The 23827-nt window shown below is 43.3% G+C and overlaps 2 protein-coding genes across 2 annotated transcripts; both read left to right on the forward strand.

Annotated features, from left to right (window-relative positions):
• The first annotated feature begins 2452 nt into the window (after positions 1-2452).
• On the forward strand, positions 2453-7647 carry ocstamp (osteoclast stimulatory transmembrane protein). Its single transcript, XM_029246159.1, has 3 exons — positions 2453-2603; positions 4311-5328; positions 7124-7647. The coding sequence occupies exons 1-3, from the start codon at positions 2560-2562 to the stop codon at positions 7484-7486; spliced, it is 1425 nt and encodes a 474-aa protein (XP_029101992.1). The 5' UTR covers positions 2453-2559; the 3' UTR covers positions 7487-7647.
• A 10600-nt stretch (positions 7648-18247) lies between these two features.
• On the forward strand, positions 18248-23623 carry LOC108939098 (thyrotropin-releasing hormone receptor-like). The gene is made up of 2 exons (XM_029246158.1): positions 18248-19134; positions 23207-23623. Exons 1-2 carry the CDS (start codon positions 18328-18330, stop codon positions 23621-23623), a joined length of 1224 nt encoding a protein of 407 aa, XP_029101991.1. The 5' UTR covers positions 18248-18327.
• The last annotated feature ends 204 nt before the right edge of the window (positions 23624-23827 follow it).

A 23827-nucleotide genomic window follows, 5' to 3' on the forward strand; every position in this document is an offset into this window, starting at 1 on the left:
AGTGTACCCTCCCTCATGTCGTGTGTTTGCAGGATAATATCTGGATCACAGCAGTTCTACAGTAGGACTTGTGGAGAGTTACCAATGATGGATGGATGGATGGATGGATAATTTTTACATTTCATAGTTCTGCCCCTAATTACTTTCAAAGCTTTAATAGGACCAATAATTTGAGATGAGTCATTCAGCTTTTGGTCTTTCGCAAGATACTTATCCCAAAACCATGTCCCATGTGGCTGAATTCATGCTTAAGTTTGGAATATGCATTTCATTACATTAACAGATACTGCTAAAGTATTTGTTAATGTAATGAAATGCATTTTCCAATGTAATGTAATAAGCCTCCTTATGTACTCGTGCTGGAGACACTTACTCTGCATTGATACAGTTTGAGTAATGTACTGTATAAATGGGTCAAATACTGAAAATCAATCTGAAAAACTGTCATTTAGGCAGCAAATGACTGTTATTAATTTAAACAGCTTGTAAGTGCCCAACAAGTGTCTCTACATTTAGTGCTAAGGAGTAAATGCGCTGAGAGGATTGCTTTGTCTTATAGTGCAAGTGTTTTCATAGTGCTCAACATGTCAATTGTCAAATGTAAAAAAAAATCTGTTTTTACTGTGTAACTTTTTCATTGTCACTTGTTTGAATAATCAGTTTATTTTCACTTTAAATTTTTGTCAGATATGTGTAATTATTAGAGTTTCTACTTCATGCTGAGGCCCATTTAGGCCATTTAAAAAGCTGTCAATCTGGTATTTATAATAAAATATTACAGTCACACTCCTTGGCTTAACTACTACTGCTGGCATTTGGTGGGAGTAACAAACATATTACCTTTAAAATAGGTAAAAAAGGGTAAAAAAAAAAATTTCTTCACGCTTTTATGTCAGCAGTTTTTTCAAATGTAATTTTTTCTCTTTTACAGTCTATATTTCGGCTTCTGTAAATTGACAACTTTGTCTATGTGTGTACTGCGTCATATTCCATCAACCCACCCATTATCAGTAACCAGCTATCCAATGCAGGGTCACGGAGGTCCAGAGCCTATACTGGAAGCACACAATGCACACACCACGGTATTACATTAACAGTGGCGTTGGCAAGATAGTGAGAGAGAAGTCCGCTAACCATTTAGTTTTCTTGTTGACCCACAATCACAAGAGAACCCAAGTGTTCTGTCTCCATGTGCCTTGGTTAATCATCTGACCATTGCTTTGTTAGTAGAAGTAAATGGTTAAGGGGCCTGTGATGTTAAAAAACCTCCAACATAACATAAAAGTAGATGACAAGGGCTGGACTAACCTCACCTTTCATGAGAGGCATTTCCAGCAACTGTTTTAGTGACAGCGCGCGTATTCCTTACTCCTTCATTACAGATTGTCCAACCGTTAGTGCCGACATGACTGACGACATTCATTCCTTTGGAAATTGCAGGGTTCCTGTGAAGTTATTTTATTAAAAGAAAAACATGCCATACGTGCCGTAATTATGCAATTAACGAATCACGAATGAATCACATTTGCTGAAAATTAACGCTGTGTCGCTCGTTGTCCCGAAAAGCGTGTGGCAGCTCTTGCCCAATTACTGACGTCTCCTGATCATCGCAGGCAGATAAACTGGAACGTACGCTTGCGGCAGAGCGCTATTCTTATGCCGCTGGAAGGAAGCTTAAAGGTACTTAGAGAAAGGAAGTGGACATTGCACAAGTGGAGGCACCGCGCTTTTCTTTGTGTGCCGTGTGGCCCATGCAATACTGCCACGAACCGTGTGATGTGGGTGTGTGTGGGCCGTCTCCTGCAGAGGCCTTCCAGTTCCGAAAGTGTTTGCTCGAGTTCTTCCGCAGCAACATTACAGATTCTCCTGCGAAAAAGACTGCGGCTAATGTATAATCAATTTAACCGTCAGGTTTACTCAGTCATCATGGAACACCAGTGTTTTTTTTATATTACAGTCACAAATTTATTTGACGCTGTTCTGTAAAGCAACTTAGTGTCAAGCTACAGTTATTCACGGATTTATGCAGTTAGGTGAATTTACTAGAGCGATTTAGGGTAAGCAACTTGCTCCAGAGTATTCCAGCTGGAGATGGGAATGAAACCCATGACTCTTGGATTTAAAGGCAGCAACTCTAACAACTAAACCACCAGCTGTTCCTCTCTGTGTGTGAGTGTGTGTGTGTGTGTGTGTGTGTCATTCTGGGAGGACATACAGTGAAGTATATCTTGTATCTGTGTGTCACAGCAGCGTGCTTCTCTTGAGGTTATACTTTTCATCATTTTTCCTGTTGTTTTTACCAGTATCATTTCCGAACGGAGGAGGAACATGCTGTGCTGCTGCAGTTTGTGGCATTGCGTGACATATCTTTGCAGGGGTGTTGAGGTGCGTGTGAGTGTGTGTGTGTGTGTGTGTGTGAGAGAGAGAGAGAGAGAGAGCTCTCGTTGCCATGAGGCACGATACTGTGACTGTGACTGTAGATGATGAGTACGTACTGCTGAGTTCTCCTTTCCAGCCGCAGGAGGCAGATTCCACCAGATTCCACCAGATTCCAAAAAAATGAGGAGGATCACGGAGCACGGCAGCTTGGCTCCCGGGTTCAGGTGTGTACCCTTGGATTTCAGCACTAAGGACTCAGACTGACTAACATCATGAAGCAGAGGTCTATGATCTAACTGTTAGCCACTTCTTCTGGGGAATTCGTCACTCCTTGCTTGGGATTTTTGCTGTTTTTCACACCACAGGTGATATCTCATATCTTAGTGAGGGCATGACTCAAATGTCACATTTACTGGAACTTGTTGCTCTTTCTTCTTAAACGAGCCACATGCATCACTCACTGACAGGAGTCTTCGGTCCTCTGGCTAGTCCTTATCATGGCATTTAGGGTTAGTTGAGAAATTACACGACTTTCCACAGCCAGGACTGCTGGTCATTCATCGAAACCTGTAACCTGCACGTAATTTAGTGTGTGTTATACACAGCTAATGTATACAGAGCTTGCATGGTGTGTGAATGGTGTGTTTGTGCCTGCTTATGCATCACTTCTGGGTGAAGTTCATATAAATGTTTATTAGGCATGAACCTAAACATGATTATTAAATAAATGCAATACAGCATTAATTACAATACAGTTTAAATACCAAACTGTTGTTATTTTTTGTTAGCATTGTTTTAAACATGTGGGGGGGCGCGGTGGCGCAGTGGGTTGGACCGGGTCCTGCTCTCCAGTGGGTCTGGGGTTCGAGTCCCACTTGGGGTGCCTTGCGACAGACTGGCGTCCCGTCCTGGGTGTGTCCCCTCCCCCTCCAGCCTTATGCCCTGTGTTACCGGGTAGGCTCCGGTTCCCCGTGACCCCGTATGGGACAAGCGGTTCTGAAAATGTGTGTGTGTGTGTTTTAAATATTTACTTCACTGAACATGAAAGAGTGACATAAACTATATACTATGGCCATCTATGTCACCTTTTAGAGATGGATGAACAATAGAAATTAATATTGCTGGTGATACAAGGCACAGAATCCTATGCCAGACATTAATGAGTAGCAGACAACATTGACAGCAAGAAATTTGTATTCAAAATGAAAAATCAATGGCTAGAATGTGGCTAAGTAATGAACTCTCATATAGATGTCATTTGTATCAATACTTTCAAACAAGAACAAAAGATCCTTTATATTTTACCAGAAAACACCCAAACTAAGTGTATTGATAGCGTTCTTTCTGCCAGGGTATTGCGTTCCTATGATAAATAATTGATATCGTCACAACAGGTCCAGGTTAACATTGAATACAATTTTAAATCAGTTTTTGCACATCCCAGATTTTTAAAATGAGCAATCGAGCTACACGATGTATTTTGCCTTTTCAAAGAAAACTGAATATTCACAGGGCTGTCCTTCAGAAAGCTGCATTTTAAATTGAACTCGACAGTTCCGGAGCCTTCCCGCTCACTACCGCACACAAACATAGAGAAGCGGAAAGCCTTCAATTTGCAGGAGCTGTAAAACAACCAGTTAAAGGGCAAGAATGACCATCTCAAAAGGTACCAATGAGTGCTGTAGTGCTTAGAGCTGTTTTTCGTCCTGGAGGTTGCAGGTTCAAGTCAAATTCCCTGTACTAGTACCCTTGATCAAAGCGCTTACCTCTAATTGCACTAGTAAAGATTACCCTGCTGTGTGATTGGGTAAATCCCTGTAAATACCTTTATAGTGCGAGTCAATATGGAGAAGGCAGCAAGGTAAATAGATGAATGTACCATAAAAGAAAAAACTTTGCTACCATTTTAAAGGCAATCTCTGATTTTGCAGGTCGGGCCTCTGGGAGAGAAGCAGAGCTGCGGTGCGGTACCTATGGGGTATTTATACAAAGCCCACGCCAGATGCTGCCAGGGAGGTACTGGCACTGATGTTGCTCTGCTTCATCATATCGCTGGTGTCCAGCGGCTTCCTCTACAACTGGATGGCCGACACCCTGAGCTACGGTCAAGCCACCTCTGCAGCCGTGGCTGGCTTCTGCGGCCCGATAGTCTTCCTCCTCCTTTTACTCGTTCACCCGGCACGATGCTTGTTCACCTTGGCTCTGCCCACGCTGGGTACGAAGCAGGGCCGCAAGCTGGTGCTCTCCTCTGCTATGATGCTCCTGTTGCTCAACGTTGTCCCCAACATCACTGCCAATGTGGGCGTCCTGTCACACATGCTCAAGTGCACGTCCGAGAGCCTGGTCCAAGGGCTGATCGACTTCTCCGACGTGATGAACAGGGCCAAGGCAGATGTCATCGGGGAGGCGATCAAAGTGCAGAAGGCGGAGCCGCAATTTGTGCGCAGCCTGACGGAGTTCCATCATTTCACTCACATCAACGTGACTGAGATCAAGGACAGGGTCAGCAGCGTGAGCAAGAACATCGAAAGAGACTTCTCCAACACCAGCCGCATTCTGAGGCACATTCAGTCGGTTGCCAACAGGCTTCTGGCTGCATTCTTTGTCATTTGTCTGCTTTTTGAATCCGCCAGATACCTGAAGTCATATCTAACAAATGTCAAGTTTGACAATACGTGCATCTCCGGGACACTGCTCAGTATGGCCTGTGACAAAGGACTTGAAATATCCCCCGGCAACATGAGAAACCTGAACCGTTCTACAAGCTGCGGTATATCTCGGCAAGAATTCCTAAGGTGCATGCCTCGGATTGTAGCCGTCACTTTGTATTTAGTTGTTACCGTATTATTTATTGTCTTGGATTATATGGTGTACCACCTAATTAGTGCCAGTAAACCCTGGGTTTTGGACATCCCACCAGCTAACATCTCCATCAGCGTGGAGTACAAGGTAAGCTTCTGTGTGTGGAAAAGAACCTAAATCAAAGAATACGTGGGGTCCTCAACTTGCAAACACAGCTGGGACTGGAATTTTGTTTCTAACTCTTTTTTTTTTTTTATAAATCCTGTCCCTACTTAACAGGCAATGCAAGTTTAATAATACAGATATCCCTTGGTTTGTTCATAAGCTAGGTTATGAATAAACCTTACTGAAAGCTTCAATAAACTCAACATTCACTGTAAGACATTTATTCCATTTTTATCCACCATTCCTGCTATGTATTCATCCAGCACATCCTATGTTATTCTGTTCCAGAGTCTATTTTGGAAAGACAGGGTGTGAGACAGGGAACAATGTGGACAGGATGCCAGTCCATGGCAGCAATTTTAATTAGTTTTTTAATAACTTAACATGCTCACATTCTTCAGCATCTGGCAACTTTGCCTTATTGTCTTTACAGCCAATAAAAGCACAACAATTCCGACAAGAATCAATTTATGCTCGGCAAGTTCTGTCAAAGTCTCGGATATAGTTACATTAAGCAAAAAATATGGTGTAACACTTTTATTTTAACTATTATTTTAATTAAATTTAAGCTCCATTAAAAAAAAAAAGCTAATTTAACATGAAAAACTAAAAGCGGTCTCCAAAAATTCCTATTTAATTCTCGTTGCTGGAAGACTTATCTTGTAAATATTTGTAACGCTCCTTGTCTTCTTATTGATCAACTCACATAACTATCAGACATGAGCTGTAAACAGTGTAGAAGTGAACCAAATTAATCTGGTCCTACACTCCTTCCCTATTTGGGTATGTTTCACTGCCAACTAACTGCTAGATGCTGTAATGCAGGTGTCGTTCACTCTGCATCAAACAAATTTTTGCGAAGAAAACACACACACACACACACACACACACACACACACATTTTCAGAACCGCTCGTCCCTTACGGGGTCACGGGGAACCGGAGCCTACCCGGCAACACAGGGCGTAAGGCCGGAGGGGGAAGGGGACACACCCAGGACGGGACGCCAGTCCGCCGCAAGGCACCCCAAGCGGGACTTGAACCCCAGACCCACCGGAGAGCAGAACTGCAGTCCAACCCACTGCGCCACCGCACCCCCGCGCGAAGAAAACACAATAATAAATAAATAGGCGGGAATTATGTGTGTATCTTTGAAAATTCATAACTCAAGCGTTCATTAGACAAATACCCGGTGTACATACTAGAACTACTGATTGCGTGAAACTTATGTCAAAGTACCTTTATTTAAAATAGAGGACAAGTGGCTTTTTCAGTCCTGGATTGTTATAGTTATAGAAGAGTGGGATATCATGCTCAAGCGCTTTCGAGTACCGATGACATTTAAAGAATGGTAATTCCATTGGAACAGGCTTCAAGGCTTTGGCAGACTATTACTGGTGGACTATAGCCCACCCGGGGCAATGAACAAAACTAATTATTTTTACTGTAAAGTTCCTGTTAGTTTGCCATGTGGTTAGGAAATACAGTGTTTCATTTGTATAGTATGGATGTGTTTCAGAAAGATCCCTTCCTCAGCATATATGCACAATCATAAAGAGTGACATAAACCCAATGCGTAGACCTTGTGAAACATTATGATGTCACTGGAGGAACAGCTGTGAGCAAAACTGAAACAATAACCATCCCACAAGTTTCCATTCATCTAATGTTATCAGATTCCAGGGTAGAATCTTTGTCTGATGTTATTGTTGTACTTAAAACCCTTATATTATTCTTACATTCTCCTGTATTTGTTCAACATGTTGCACATCCCACAGGTTGAGGTTTACATTCCATTATATTGTATCTTCAACGAGAACTGTGGAGAGAGCTCCGTGGTGGATTTTCGGAGGACGTACCACGGGAGTCTCAGCGCCAGGCCCGAGCGGTGTGCTGCGGATCTGTACGAACCGCATCAACGAGTGGTCTTCTTGCTGGGCTTCCTGTACCTGGTGGCCTACAGCATGGTGTTCCTCGAGGTGTACGCCATGCGGAGCCGCCGGGCCGTGGCCTCCTCCTTCTTCAAGTGGCAGGAAGAGAAAAGAGTCGCGTTTCTCTGCCAGAAGGTTCTAGCCAAGGAAGAAAAGAAGAGTGGTATCTTCTTCATCAAGGCCACTCATGGTGTCAACAAGCTGGAATAAACCTGCAGCACCTGCAACAAGCAGTAGAACTTGCCATGTATTTACAGAGATGGGAAACCAGTTTTTTTCCTGGCCATTTCAGCATTTTGTCAAGCTGAACTAGAAATGTTCACACCATTATAAAAAAAGCTAAATACGTTCATTTCAGAATCCTAAGTACACACACGTTTTCTGAACCACTTGTCCCATACGGGGAACCGAAGCCTAACCTGGCAACTCAGGGCGTAGGGCTGGAGGGGGAGGGGACACACCCAGGACGGGACACCAGTCTGTCGCAAGGCACCCCAAGCGGGACTCGAACCCCAGACCCACCGGAGAGTAGGACCCAGTCCAACCCACTGCGCTTTCCTAAGTACGTTCAAAGTGAAATATATACACACCTGAACTCGAGAGAAAACAGAACATTTTTGCTAAACAAATTTATTACAGAAACAGATTTGGACTTGGATTAATAGCCTCTTAAACAATATTACGGTGATATGTACTTCTACAGATATTCAAAAATGTTCAAAATTGTTTGTAATAATGTGATTCAGCTAATAGGAATGTCATGTTTCTTAGTTGTGCATCGCTTTGGAGAAAAGTGTCTGCTAAATGAATGAATGGGAGTGTAAATCTAAATTTTTCATTAAATGCAACTACATCGCTAACGGAGCAGTTTTATTCCATGTTGTGAGAAAGTATTTACCCCCTTCCAATTTTCTATTTTTGCATGTTCTTGACATAAAATTTAAAATAGCATAAAATAACATAAAAGCAATATTGGTGTGATTTATGGTTTTGTTGCTGCTGTTTTTTTATCTAGTTACATATAATGTGTTTAAAAGATATTTAAAAGCAAATAAAATGCAAGAGAAATATGTAAACTGTCTCAATGACAACATAAATGGTTCGTATATCTGCACTGCAAAGATTTCAGTATGTGGCTTGAATTTTATGAAAGTACAAAATGAGAACACAGATTCTTTCTACCCAAACTTACTTTGCTTGATATTGTCTTTGTTTTGTGTGTAAAATTCTTCTGCTCTGCTGCGAATGGCGTAACCTGCAGTGGAATTTTTTAGTGGGAAGTTACATTTTACAAGTTCCAGTTATTATGTTTGGAATTAGTAAATTCCTTGTGCAATTATTACCCAATGTTGAAATAAGCCTATTACACTTTGAAGCTGTTCCAGTAAATCTGGAGTTTTGTGGTTTAACCAAAAGTTCATCTGATGTCTGGACATTTGCACAGTAAAAACACATTTGATTCTGGCGACCCCTGCTGGACAAACAGGAGCACTTCGGCCTCCTAGCGCATGGAGCTATTGACTGTCAGATCTGTTAAGTGTTGGGTCTCTATCACTGGAGCTGAGCTGAATATGTCACATTAACTACGCTGTGAAATCCACACAATCTGTCTAAAATGTGACACTTGCGACTTGTCGCTGAGAGGGTTTCAACCGCATTCAGATGACTGAGGTTCGTGTTATAGTGCTTCGTCTCATGACAGCCGGATGAGTTTGTCAGAGAATGATTCATAAGGGAAGTGGGGTGAGATTCTTTCAAAGGTCGGAAATCAGGGTTGAGATAAACACATCAGCACTCACAGGCAACATGGCGAGAGGTGTGAGAATGGGACCCCACTGCACAGACAGCTGTCTTGACTGTTAGTCCTGTGTCCTTCTGGGAGGGAAACTGAAGAGGTTTGAGTCTGTTCCTCTGGTCTCCAAGCCAGCTATGGCAATGGAGGGTGGGGGTGTTTCACACAGATCCGTGTGTGTGTGTGTGTGTGGCAATCTCACTGTTAGCCAACCCGAGCAGGCTGTGCACAACACCACGTGGGCATCTTCAGGTATCGGCAGTAAAGAGGCACTCTGTTACACCAGGCCGCCCTTCTCTTTCTTTCACCTTCTTGACATTTAATTAATTGACAACTCAGGGGACCAACTAAATCACCAGTGAAAATCCCATTGCTGCTGAACTGGAGGGGGTGTCACAAACCAGACTTTGAAGGGAAGACAGAAGAGTGTGAGGGACGTTTAGTGTTACCATGGTAGCACATTGCAGTTCCCTCTGTCTTCCTGTCTTTGCGCTCCCTCCTGTGGCCGGATGAGTACAGCTGTTTCAATGTGTACTCTATGTATTACACTTACATATTCAGCTGACACTTTTCTCTGAAGCAACTTACAATTACTGTAGTTACTCACCCATTTATACAGCTGGGTAATTTTACTAGAGTAACATTTAGGGTAAGTACCTTGCTCAAGGGTACTATAACCAGAGGTGGGATCAAACCTGGAACCTTTACTAGCTGTATGTGTGTATGTAGTTTTTTATTATAATTATCTTATTTTATTTTTTTTTACCCTGTGATAGACTGGCATCCTCAGTCTTCAAATCAGTGATTCCAGGATAGGCTCCAGATCTCCACAACCCAGGACAAGGGCAAGCAGTTAATGATAATAGATGGAAGGGTGATGTTGTTGTTTAGACATTACATGTTAATGCATGGTCTAGAAAATATAAGGCACTTTCCAAAGGACAGTCATCCTGTCCAGGGTGTACCCCCTGTGCCTTGAACCCAGTGATTTCGGGGTAGATTCTGGACCCTTGCTGCCCTGACCAGAACGGGTAGTTACTGAAAGTGATTGAGTGACCATAATGCAGTGGAGCAGCACCATCCCAGGGCATACCCTGCCTCTTGATTCATACTTCCTGGATAGGTTCTGGACCGCTGCAACTCTGGATTAGTTATTGATTGCTCTTTATTACAGTCTCATCCATTTATTTCCTACACCCTGATCTGATTTATGGTGCTGTGTGGGAAGTGCCCGCCTTAACTTGAGTAGGAGCCATTATTGCAAGGGAGTTTAATATGTTCTTATATGTTTATACAGTATACTTTTTTCTATATGTGTTTCGGATGAATGGGTACATGTATCCTATGTTCAGGAATAGCCCTAAAATATATTACCATAATCCATAGGAGGCAGCTGGTACCATAGTGGTTAAAGTTGCTGCCTTTAGACTCGAAGGCTGCATTTTTGAACCCCATCTCCAGCTGCACAACCATTGAGCAAGGTACTTGCCCTAATTGCTCCAGTCAAAAATTACTCAGCGGTAAAAAAAAATGGATAAACCGTTGTAGGTAACTTAACACTATAAGTTTCTTTGGAGAAAAGCATCAGCTAAATGATTAGATGGTATATGCAATGCGAGGGGTTTCGAATGCAGTATGGTGTGTGGTTTAAAAAGTGTCTGTGCAGTGCGGGAGCTGTAGTGTACAAGGAGGCTGTGAGAACAATCAGGTGGTGTCATGTACAAGGCCCAGAAGCTGTAAGCCAGGAACTTTGCCGCCCTTGTACATGTGACTATTTTTGTGTTTTGTTTTCCTCTGTTTGGAGCTTGAAATAGCCCAGAACTCTCCACCAGAACACTAAACACTTTCAGTGGCACCATATTTCACTGTCTGGCCCTTTGCCATCCAAGAAATCTGTGCCATTACCGTCACCGAGAAACGCGGTGTGGCAATCGACCTCTGAGGTACACCGAAGTCTACTACAAGACTAGCTTTGGCCAAGCAGAGGAAACCGTGACATACGAATAATTAGAAGATGGAACGCAGAAAATCAGCAGACACCTTCTGCAGGGTCAGTCTCCAACAGGCCTGTACTGCAGGGACTTCATTAACAGTGGAGGCAAACGGTGTCAGGAAGTGTCCCAGGAATTCACACTGACTGATCAAGAGCTGGGCGCCACATATTTTTGACAGAACAGTCCTCATTGCGTGTTTACCAGCTGCCTAGAATGAGCATCTTGCTGAAACTTTTGCCTGCAGCTCTGACATGCAGCTGCTCCCACCGGAGACAGAACTGGAGGCAGCAAATGGTAAAGTGCAAAATAATGTGACACTTGGCAGGAAATCAGGAGGGAAAAGGTTCCTTTTAATTAGAGTGACATGGGGAACACAATAGGGATCTCTGCATATGATGCATTTTAATTTTAATATCTGTAGGTAAGGAAAGAGTCAGCAGAAAAAAAAAAACATTTATTTTTAGTTGTTTCTAGAGTTGTTACTATTGCAGTTAGAGTCACCACCAAGTACCTGGACCAGGGTTTCAGTCCCTCTGACTATAATATCTTGATCATGGTACGTACTGTATCCTGAATGGCTCCGGTAAAATAATCCAGCTTTGTTAAATGGTAAGTAATTTTAAATAATTTAGTACACAGAACCTAACACTTTAAGTTGCCTTGGACAAAAGTGACAGCAATAGTTGGTAATGCAATCACTCAATATATAAGTGAGAAAGAGCAATAACAGCCAGAGAGAAACAAAAAGTAATATACAGATATTAGCTATTAGATATTGGTATTGTCTCCGTTACTTTTCCAACTCCCAAATTCTTCAGGTCTTTTATAATGGAAAATGCAAGTCAGCATTTGTTCATTAGTTATGAAATATCCAGCCTTATATTGATCAGCATCAGCATTCATAAGTAGCTCCTTACAGGGTCACACTGGCTTGGAGCCTATACTAGAGGCACAGCATGTAGGGTGGGATTCACCATGGATGTGATGCCAGTTCAATGTAATCACACACCCTCATTCATTCATTCATTCATTCATTCACACATACACACACTCTGAGCAATTTAGATTCGTCGGCTAATCTGAAAAATGTCCTTGGACTCTGGAAGGAAACTGCAGCATCCAGAGGAAACCCCTGAGAACTCATGGAAGTTCTGCATAAACCAGCCCTGAAGCTGTAAAGCAATTGTTGTACATTTACATTTATTCACTTAGCAGACGCTTTTCTCCAAAGTAACTTGCAATGGATACTGTGTAGTGATACCAACCCACACACCTTATTCACCAAGATGACTTACATTGCTAGATACATTACTTACAATGGGTCGCTCATCCATACATCAGTGGAACACACTCTCTCTGTGACACTCACACACCATGGGGGAACCTGAACAGCATGTCTTTGGACCGTGGGAGGAAACCAGAGCACCCGGAGAAAACCCACGCAGACATGGGGAGAACATGCAAACTGCACACAGACTGAGCGGGGATCGAACCCACGTTCTCTTGCACCACCCAGGCGCTGTGAGACCTTATGCCATCCACGAACAATGGAAGGAAACACCTAAAATAAATAAATAAATAAATGATTTGAAGAAAAGGGGGAAATGGGTTTGAAAAATGAAGCGATGCAAAGGAATTATCTGTGTGATTTCAAACATGTAGGTCATAAGCTTGGATTTAAAGGTGTCCAGAGCAGTTCTGATATTCTGAACTTTGATTTCAATTCTGTTTCGTCTCTGTTTAAAAGACAAGGTTAGAATTTGCCTGTTTGGTGAAAAGACGGGTGAAACTCTGATGGCTCAGGAGCAGAATGCTTATTTTAGCCATTTAAGGAACAATGGGAAACCTTCCCTTCGAGCAGATTTTCAAAAAGGAGTGATGTGCATGATATGAGAGAAAGCTGTACTGGAAAAACAAATTCTTGATAAAGTTTGACTTCAGAAGAGCAGAGGGCTGTTGTGTCTGTTCTGCCCCACATGGGGCCACTAAAAGCACAGTGAAGCCGCTCTTTCCCACTCTCACAACGCCAGGGGCAGAGAATGCCGGAATATTGTCATGCTAATAGCTACTCTTATCAAGGAGTTCATTCTCTACCACCTGGAATGGGCAGTGGGGGCTCAGCGCTCATCTACATGTTCGCCTTTCTGTCTGTGAATGAGCTCTGCATTTATATAGAAGTTTGTAGTCCTCCAACGCTTTCATGATGAGTGTCTTCCATGTGCTGATGGGCGAGGGAGTGACATGAGTGAGACATCTGTCCTGGTTAGAAAAAAGTATATGTCAATCAGGTTGTTTCCGCTGATTAGCTTTGCAAAATTGGAAATGAAAAGGAGGGTTGTTTTGTAAATGAAACACACAATGGTTCCCACATCATTGCATCTCAGACACTCAAGGCACTAGGTGACTGAAGGTTAAATAAACTGCCCACTGGCAACGTCATTCTGGATTTAATTTTTGAACTTAAATCTTAAAATCATATTTGAATGTATCTATACTCAGCATTATGCTGTAATTATACCTGTCTTAAACACACAGTAGCTGAGCCTCCAGAACCTTTTTCGCAACGAATTACTAACATTTTTTATTGAGTACCGAGAAAGTTCAGATTTCAATTAAATCTGGATTGACTCATTAACTTTTTAAAAGAACTGATAGAGCACTTAAGGAAGCGATTATAGACAGCAATAACTGACCTATTCTCTTGAGGAACCTGTGCTCCTATGGGTTTTCAATCAGTTCTTCCAATTAACAGAGCAGCTGAGGTTAACAAGGAAAATAATGTGACTTTCATTGTATCTCTAAGGCTCTCTAATTTACCAAACAGCTTGACTTCATGGAATGTGCACAGGGTTGACACCCTGGCACCCATGTCGCTCATTCTGGGACAAGAAAGAACTTTCACTGGCAATTTAAAACTGAATTTCAAGGACTTAAAAACAAGTCAAGCTGTGGATCTTCATTTAATTGCAATGTGGTTTTGATTTACTCTTAGATGGTCATTTCACTGTGAGAATAAAGGTGGAAGTTCAAGAAATTTGTGACCATAATGCCATAAACAGTCATTATGGCACCAGATAGCTATTTATGTGCCTGTCGTGCAAGAATTGGTCTATGTGTGTGTGTGTGTGTGTGTGTGTGTGTGTGTGTGTGCGCACGCGCGCGCGATGAACAAGTTATTGTCTGAAGTGAAAATGAAGTACTGTAAATAAAATGAAACATTTTTGTTTTCTCCTGAAATGCACATATTTTGAAAGAGCGAACCACTATTTAATGTAATTTACTTTTTTGTTGGAAAAAGGATGGAAATCAATTCCAGCGGGAGGTGCGGTGGCGCAGCAGGTTTGGCCTGTGCTTGCTTTCTGGTGGCTCTGAGGTTCGAGTCCTCCTTGGGGTACCTTGCGGTGGACTGGCGTCCAGGCATCCCGTCCTGGGTGTGTACCCTCCCCCTCCAGCCTTAAGCCCTGTGTTGCCGAGTTAGGCTCCGGCTTGCCGTGACCCTGCTTGGACAAGCAGCTTCAGTCAGTGTGTGTGTGTGTGTGTGTGTGTGTGTGTGTGTGTGTGTGTGTGTGTGTGTGTGTGTGTGTGTGTGTCAATTTCAGCAAAAAACTGTGTAATAGTATTCAAAATACCACCTCTTTTGTCTATTCTGAAAAGCAGCATTTGCACCTGTTTTGCTCAGCTGATTTACCACAAATAGTAGTAATAGTCAATGTATTTCAGTACTTTATTTAATTTCATTGTAGCCATTCAGTTTAACCGTCTTGATTATTACAGAAGATCTCTCCGGAGCCGTGAACAAACAACCTTCAGGTTACACGTTTCTGTACTTGAACAGCTCACTACCTGACCTGCTTACTGGCCTTATTAAATGCAATTATGATATTTAAGGTTCTCTTAAATGCACTATATGGAGCAGCTCTGGATATCTTGTGAGATGCTGCTGTACTCTTTAATGGAGAATTGCATATTGCGTGAGTTTCTTCGAAGGACATATCGCCGTCCAGTAAAGGGCTGGGAAAAATTTGCAATGCTAGAGCATATTTATGAAACAGAGATTTGTTTTATGTTGAAACAGTCATCAGTACCTGTGAGTCCGCACTGTTGCATTGGGCTCTCTGATGCTGTATTAATGACTTCTATTTTCATTCTCCTTCCTTGACTCGGAAGACGTCATGAACTGGTTTATTTTTACCGCAGACTTTAAAGAGTGTGGGGTATGAAACCAAAGTAAAAAATGTTGTTGTTTTCCTAAGTTCTGATGAAGATCCAATTAAGTCAGGAGGTAGGATGCTGTGACAATATTCCAAATCACATCAGCCTGGGGACAGCAGACCCCCGGAGACAACAGGCCTCGTGAGGCTATGGGTACATGAGACAGGTGTTACGCCTTTCTTTTTTTTGTATGCAAATGAAATTTGTTGCGTTCAGTTTTTTTGTTTTTCGTTGACCTCCAATTTAGCAGGTGGTTGAACTCCGGGAATTGTGCTATAATTGCAGCCAGAATGTCTAGTAAATTACATATTTTCAAAAATTTGTGCGACAGTCATAGTTTAACTGTGTATGAACGCAGTGTGCCATAATACATATGGAAGAAGTTAAAAAAAAAACACGGCAGATGGCATAATTACTGAGGAATGGCTATGTATTATCATTATTGTTGTTTACCCAAAGGTTTGTCCAAAGCGGTTCACAAATCTCTATTTTTTAACAGCTGTTTTTACTGGAAATGTGTCAGTTTTTCTCAGGAATAAACTGGCAGGCTCCACTTTTGACATGTTATTATAAATTTTCTAAAGAACTGCTATACAGTGCTAGCCTGGAAGCCTGGGGATGAAAAGGGTGTATTTATTTCATACCTGCAATATATAAAACCGCTAAAATATATAGCGTTATATAAGACAACTGATTTCAGCACGAGGAGGAATTTCTGTGTTTTTGTTATTGTTTTGTTCTCAAGAGTAATATGAAACACCTTTACCCTGAAGTTCTAGCAAGCAAGCAAATAACAGGGTGGGACCACTCTAATATTAATATTATATCATTTTAAAAAGTGTTGGTACTGGTTCTTAAGGGGCATTGAGAGAAACAAGGGAACAGAACCTTGAGTTGTGATTATGACTGGTCATCTATATGGGCTAAAATCTTCTCTGCCCAGATCTCCTTCAGCGTCCAGGGACGAAACGTCCAGCTCATTCACAGAACCTGTCGTACTCCGGTACGTCGTGGCGGGATGTTCCCGGGGACACCTCTGCTGTGTCTCAAATGTAAGTCCATTGGCAGCACTTTGACATTTACTCTGGGAGTGCGACGGGATACAAGCTCACCGGACCGGGGTTCACCGAACCACCAAAAAACCTTTAACAATAACTGTGATTTGTCCCTCTCTGCTTCCTTATTGAGACACAACTTTTTTTTAAATGAGGTGACAGAGTGACATTGGAATAAATGACAGTGAAAAACATCAGCCGTCCAATTAGCTACATACATTAAAATAAATGCGGTAACCGATACGGTATAAATTGGGAAGAAGCGAGTGCCGAATATCGAAACAAACCACTCTCGTATACAATGCAAGGAAATGCGTTCTATTTCCATCGTCGACACCTGCAGTTCCCTCCGTAAATATGCGGATGACCACAGGTTTTGATCTTCTTCCGCTGGAGAAATTAACAGTTGATGTGCAGGATAATCTGGAATTTCTGAGGACCCATCCGGAATTTATTACGTAGTGTCACGTGAGCATACCTGCCTGTGAAGGCACTGCAACCTTCTGACCTCCGTCCCTTGTTCAATGTTTGTGGATGTACAGCATTTCGTCTTTTTCTGTTTCTGTCTCTTTGTCGCTGTGAAGCAATGTTGTTCAGGAAATGAATTAGGAAATGCTATTTCCACCTGTACCCCCAGCACTCCATAAATGCGAAGGCTTCCCCCACCCCCGAGTCTGCTCTATCCACTTGTTACAGGCCCCAACTCGAACCCACAACCAGAGACACAGCCCGTTCTTGAACATGTAATCAGTGTCAATGTGTGCAAACGGAAGCCCGCATTCCGCCTCCAGCAAACAAAGCTGGTGGCCGACTGGTTGCAGCTGTTGGACCCGAAGGTCGCAGGTTTGAACCCCCCGCCAGCTGTAGTACCTTGAGCATGGTACTTATACTAAATTACTCTAGTAAGATAATTGCAGGTAGCTTAATGCTGAGTGACTCAGAGGGAAAATGTGAGGTAAATTAATAAGTATGAACACGCCAGTCGGTTGTTGTGAGTGGCGAGCCGAGCACACGCAACCTGTGTTTCAGCAGCAGCCCCCGCTACAGGCTCTTGTCACAGTTTTGTAGTGCATTCGATGAACTGCACCACGGTCCAAAAAGTCGATGAGGATCTCAGACTATTGCGGAGCGGGGGAATAAGAGGTCTGCGCGCTTTCAAAGGTAAGGTATTCATCAGCTTCTCGTCTGGGGAAAAAAAAAAAAAAGCTGGTACCTAATGGGAGAGAGCGAGACTGGAGGGGGGAGGGGGGCGGCACACGGTACAGTTTATTATACGGAGGCTGGACTGAAAGAGGAGGGATGTGAGCTGCCTCTCGAGGCTCGCTGCTGAGAAGGTTGGGAGCTCCTCAAGGCTTCACGCTAGGAGATCTCCAGCATCTCCCCAACACAACACACTCTCCCCAGGCAGGCATCGCGTAACCGTGGAGCCCAAAACGTTTCGATGGAAGAGCTCACACCTGTCGTGGAACTATGGTGAGTTTCCACTCTTGTGCTCTTACATTTACGTTCATCCCTTTCGAAGATGCTTTTCTCCAACAAGACGTACAGTGATCATTAATTAGTGTTTACCTGATAACTTTTATCCAAGGTGACTTACTGTGTTAGATACCCTGCACTGAACTCCCTAGTCACTCACACATCTGTGCAGCAGAGCAGTGTAACACACACACACACACACACACACACACACACACACACACACACACACAGAGAGAGAGACAGAGAGGGCAATTCAGAGTCGCCAATACATGTGAAAACACACATCCTTGGGCCATGAGATGAAACCCACTCCAGCACAGGGAGGAGATGCTCTTTACTTTGAGCTCATGTCTTTAATTGAGTGCACCTGGCAACAGTTTGCATCTCTCTCGCTGAGCACAGTTACGCACCTCGGACTTCTGCAGGACCTCTGACATGTGACAGCTGACGCCCCGCTCTGGGCGAACACACCAGCAGCAGCAGCAGCGCCAGCAGCAGCCTCTGGCACCTGGGGACAGGATGGACAACTCGAGCGAAGCGTGGGGGATGGCGAAGGAGATCAATGTGACGGCGGGAAGGGTCTCGCTGGAGAAGATGCCGCAGAACTCTCTGGAAGTGCAGGTCATCACCATTCTTCTGGCCCTGGTCATCTGCGGGGTGGGCATTGCCGGGAACATCATGGTGGTGCTGGTGGTGCTGCGCACCAAGCACATGATGACTCCCACCAACTGTTACCTGGTGAGCCTCGCCATCGCCGACCTCATCGTGCTTCTGGCCGCGGGGCTGCCCAACATCTCCGAGGTGGTGTCCTCCTGGGTGTACGGCTACGCCGGGTGCCTCTGCATCACCTACCTACAGTACCTGGGCATCAACGTGTCCTCGTGCTCCATCACGGCGTTCACCGTGGAGCGCTACATCGCCATCTGCCACTCGATCAAGGCGCACTTCATCTGCACGGTGTCGCGCGCCAAGCGGATCATCGCGTGCGTGTGGCTCTTCACGTGCGCCTACTGCGTCATGTGGTTCTTCCTCGTGGACACGAACGAGACCGTGTACGCGGACGGCGTGGTGGTGCGCTGCGGGTACCGCGTGTCCAGGAACCTCTACATGCCCATATACTTCCTGGACTTCACGCTCTTCTACGTGGTCCCGCTGGCCGTGGCCACCGTGCTGTACGCGCTCATCGCGCGCATCCTGTTCGCGAGCGCGCTGCCCGCGGAGCCGAGCGAGAGGGCGGCGGGGGACCGGCGCGCGCGCCAGGCACGCTGCCACGCGCTCAGGGTGTCCTGCAAGTCCACCAAGGGCGCGGTGACCTCGAGGAAACAGGTAGCGCGGTGCTTTTCGTACAGAGTTGGCGCTCTCTTTTTTTCTCTCTCTTTTTATATATATAATATCCCATCATCCGTTGGCTTCCGCTGACAATTCGTTTTACGCAGTTTATATGCAATTATATTAATGAACATTTCCATGATTATAGCTCAAAGTTCTCCTCTAGCCGCACAGACAGAGTTTATTTCGTCTTTTCTTTTATCCTTTTAGTACATTTGTTTTTATTCCTTTTATCCTTGTTGGAAACAGCTTTTGGTTCGTGTCCCGGGGGCCAAAGGGCGCTCCATCAGTAACTGTATGTATGATCATGTTATCGCCTAGTATAATAATATTGTGTTTATCCAACTCCATACATAGCTACACCCCGTTTACCTGACTTGATCATTATACCTCTCTCTCGTGCGTGCGAAGGTATTTGATCATCTTTGCTATTTTTTCCAACTTGACCCATTATTAATTTTCCGGCGACGCCGGCTGCTCGCCAGATAATTTCACCGAACACCCCAGCAGATTCACACACGTCGAATAAAACACGTAACAGTGAAAACTGAAACTGCTCATCAGTTAAGTAACCGGATTATAAAAGAAACTACATTTTAAGAGAGGTAAAAGCTCTAGCGGGTGAAATTTGACCGAAATGCACACACGGTCTTAAAGCGCTTGTCCCGAGCGGGGTCGAGCCTATCCTGGTAACACAGGGCGCAAGGCTGGAGGGGGAGGGGACACACCCAGGACGGGACGCCAGTCCATCGCAAGGACCCCAAGCGGGACTCGAACCCCAGACCCACCAGATTAATTGTTAATAAAAGTCTTTAATAAATTTATTTTGTCAGATTTACTTTTAGCTGTAACTTAAAGGTATTTTCCAAGTGTTCAGTTGATAATGATTGATGGCAGAGCAGCTTATTTGCTGTAAAACATATTTCTGTTAGTTTTTTTATTCCTTCTAATTAAAGTCGGGTTCTAAATTTGACACTCAAAGGAATATGCTTACACTACTATAAATTATGGTCATATACATTTACTGGAGTGAGAAATTGTCCATAATGTCAAGGCTTCTCCTCCAACTTACCTGGACATTGTCCCACACTGTAAGTGCCGTGGAAAATGGTATTTCAGTCATTTTACAGTTTTCCATGTATTACATTGTATTGCAGTACTTCTGGTGGTTCCCGCTAAGGTGTTCCGCTATGTAAAACACACTTATAAGACGTCGTAAGTCGAGGACCATCTGTATATATGTTACAGGTGTAAAGTAAATAGCACTTTTGGCTGAAATTCAGCAGTAAACCGAAATATATGTCGATCAAAGTGACAATTGGTGAGAAAAACAAAGAACTAAATAAACAAAACAAACAAATAATATGATGCTAAATTACAGAAGCCAGCTGTTTATCTGTAGAGAACCCATTTGAGTATATTTACTCTTAACTGGCTTACACTCAGAGTAATGTGCTCTGCTCTTTATCATGGTTCTAAGCAGTATTGTTTCAAAATTCATAAATATATACAACAACATCCCGATTCTTGGAAGACTGGCCATGGCAGCAGTTGTTATCCACCCCTCATAAGCTGGGGCCCACTGGTGTGAAACGGTTTTATAAGTGAGGAGTCTGGAAGCTTTTACCAAATCACTGAAGCTTACAGTTCTAATCCCACAGCACAAATACCTTGTATATTAAAATGTTTCGTAACATATATATCATATTAAAGGAATCCGTATTTAAACCATTTTTTATAATTACTGGAAAGGATGTGGGGGGCGCAGTGGCACAGCGGGTTTGGCCGGGTCCTGCTCTCTGTTGGGTCTGGGGTTTGACTCCTGCTTGGGTTGCAATGGACAGGTGTCCCATCCTGAGTGTGTCCCCTTCCCCCCCCCCCCCCCAGCCTTGCGTCCTCTATTGCTGGGTTAGGCTCCGGTTTGCCGTGACTCCGCTCAGGACAAGCGGTTTCAGCTATTGTGTGTGTGTGTGGAAAAGATATTTTAACATGTTACCAATGAATAAATGTTTAAATGCATTAGAATTAGTAGGCATCTTGTTGATATGTTTTTTTTGTTATCCCTGTGTTAATTTATTAATGGATATGAGTTTAATATGTGGAGGTTTATGCAAATAACAGGAGGAAACTTGGGAAAAATGGAGTGAATTTCAAAGCTGATGTCAGCAGTTGTCAGCATCTTGATGTGGCCTTTTTCAGCACACTACTTTCCAGCTTTATCATCTGTTAAACTGGTAATATCTGCATCTCTCATTTATTCAGGAGTACTGAATACACTTCTCATATATTCATAAATGTGAATTTTATGAAGCTGTGAAATGTTGGGAGATGTGTTTTTCTTCATTACTGCTTCACAGTTCAGTTCTTTCATATTCAGAGCACCCTTCTTACTTGTCATTCTCTAGCCACCTTCTCTTCTGTACCTGACTCTCAGAATTGTAAGGCACAAACCCATCACTTTTGCACTAGGCCTTCTTCAGGTTCTCTTATCCAGCATTGTGCCATTTATCACTATTCTGTTCAGCTCCTTATTGAATAGAGACAAGTTTCCTGCAAACTTCCAAAAGCCACAAATAATCCCCACCTTCAGGAACCATCTTTTAATCAAGATCACTTGGAAAACTACCAACCTGTCTTCTTTCTCCTTTTTTATCTAAAATGCTGGAATAAATAGCACAGCGACCACCATTCAGCATCTTCTTCAGTCTGGGTTTTATAGAAGGCTCTCTATAGAAAGACAAATGGTTTTACACCTCTCATCCATCCTTTTTCTTCTTAATTTATCATCTTTTCCTCTGGACATTTACCATATTATTTAAAAATTCACTCTCCTACCCTCAAGTCCTCTCCACAGGTGTACCTCAGGGATCAGTGCTGGGACCTCCATTGTTCTCACCATACATTCACTTGGAATCCTCATAACCACTCCTGGCTTATCCTATCAGCTAAATCCAGAATATGCTCAAATCTAAATTTGTTTTTTGTTTTTTCAGCTCTCAGGTGTCAAAGCAGATATCAAATTGCATCTCAAATATCTCTTTCTGGATGTTTGATCATATCTTGAAACTTAATCTCTAAATCTGGCATCTGTTAGCTTCTCTCTGCAACTCCTTACACTGATGCACCTTTCATGATTTCTCTTGATCTCACTGCCTTTTCAGCTTCACTTTAAGTGAAGAAAATCACTGTCACAATGGAAGACTCACCTAACACTAATCTTCACTTCACTGGTCCAGACCTGATGCTTGTATCTTTACAATATCTGCGATATCTGCTCTCTCCTCACTGACTCTGCCACCCAGCCCCTTGTCTGGGCCCTTGTCCTCTCCAGGCTGGATTATTTTAATTCCCTTCTGATGAGGCTTCTGCCATCTTCCCTCTCCTGGTCTTTCAAAATGCTTTTTCTTCTCTGTTGTATAATGTCTCTCCATATTTGTACATCACTCCTTTACTCTGGTGTGTCCACTGGCTCTCCAGTACATCCAAGATCTAGTGTAACAGGTCCGTCTATTCTATGTTATTGCTACCAAGTAAAACAAATACTACTGCAGCAACATATCATCAACAGGGTAAAACTAACCTGTCTCAAGACGCTCTCATGTTCCCTATTAGTGGATAAACTATCCAACGCTTGGTGAATGCTCCTCATTTTGAGGACTTGCTTTCATCCAACATCATGTGCGCTACCATTCCTCTGACTTTCCACTAGCTTTTAAAGCCTCATCTCTTTAGTCCCCATCTTGGTGGTAAGCATCCTTTCTATTAATCATTAACTTTCCTGTTGTACTTCACTCTATTCTTTCCCTTTGCTTGTTTCATAACATTGGATTTGACTTTAAGCTGTACGTCTGTACAGATGTGTTTAGGATAATTTTGTATTACCTGCAATACAGTATTTCATTGTGGATCAACATTATGCGGCTGTTGCCTTATGCTAACTTTATACTGTAAGTCAATATAGTGTAAGCAATAATAGATAGATAGATAGATAGACAGGCTTTCTAAGAAACCTTTACTGCAGCTTATACAGTCCTTTCACCTTCATTGTGCTGTGTCTGCCACACTTCAGGTCACCAAAATGCTGGCAGTGGTGGTGGTCCTGTTTGCTCTGCTTTGGATGCCCTACCGGACACTAGTGGTTGTTAATTCCCTGATGGACCCCCCTTACCTGAACAATTGGTTCCTGCTGTTTTGCCGCATGAGCATCTACCTGAACAGCGCTATCAACCCTGTCATCTATAACCTCATGTCGCAGAAGTTCCGTGCTGCTTTTCGAAGGCTCTGCAAGTGCAAGCCTCAGCGGGCAGAGAACGTGGCTAAGTACAACGTGCCTGTCTACTACAGCGTCATGAAGGACTCGTCGCACGATAGCCCAGAGCACGACATCACAGAGCAGGAGGACGTGGGCACCTGCCGCGGTGGCAGTCGTAAGGTCAACTTTACAAACAAGTGTGAAGACACCAACGCAATGTACAGCATTGCCTAATGGGGCCTCTGCTGAGTACCTGTGCAGCTGTGGATGGAATAGCAGACTGGAACTCTTTCAGCAGCGGGTGTGACAGGTGGTTAGGCTCTAAAGCAGGAAAAAAGTGCCCCTCATCGTTGTACTTTCATGTGAATTACTGTATTTCCCACATCTTTTATGTAGTGGAATGTCTTGTACATGGGGTATTATTAAAAGCTTTATTAT

The sequence above is a fragment of the Scleropages formosus genome, chromosome 19, assembly GCF_900964775.1.
Source record: "Scleropages formosus chromosome 19, fSclFor1.1, whole genome shotgun sequence".
NCBI classification, from domain to species: domain Eukaryota; kingdom Metazoa; phylum Chordata; class Actinopteri; order Osteoglossiformes; family Osteoglossidae; genus Scleropages; species Scleropages formosus.

What these genes read in the sequence shown, in the direction of transcription:
- ocstamp (XM_029246159.1), top strand. Translation starts at nt 2,560, where the DNA reads ATGAGGAGGATCACGGAGCACGGCAGCTTGGCTCCCGGGTTCAG. An exon ending in AGCTTGGCTCCCGGGTTCAG is followed by an intron (nt 2,604 to 4,310) that starts GTGTGTACCCTT and finishes CTGATTTTGCAG; the next exon opens with GTCGGGCCTCTGGGAGAGAA. An exon ending in CCATCAGCGTGGAGTACAAG is followed by an intron (nt 5,329 to 7,123) that starts GTAAGCTTCTGT and finishes CACATCCCACAG; the next exon opens with GTTGAGGTTTACATTCCATT.
- LOC108939098 (XM_029246158.1), top strand. Translation starts at nt 18,328, where the DNA reads ATGGACAACTCGAGCGAAGCGTGGGGGATGGCGAAGGAGATCAATGTG. An exon ending in CGGTGACCTCGAGGAAACAG is followed by an intron (nt 19,135 to 23,206) that starts GTAGCGCGGTGC and finishes GCCACACTTCAG; the next exon opens with GTCACCAAAATGCTGGCAGT.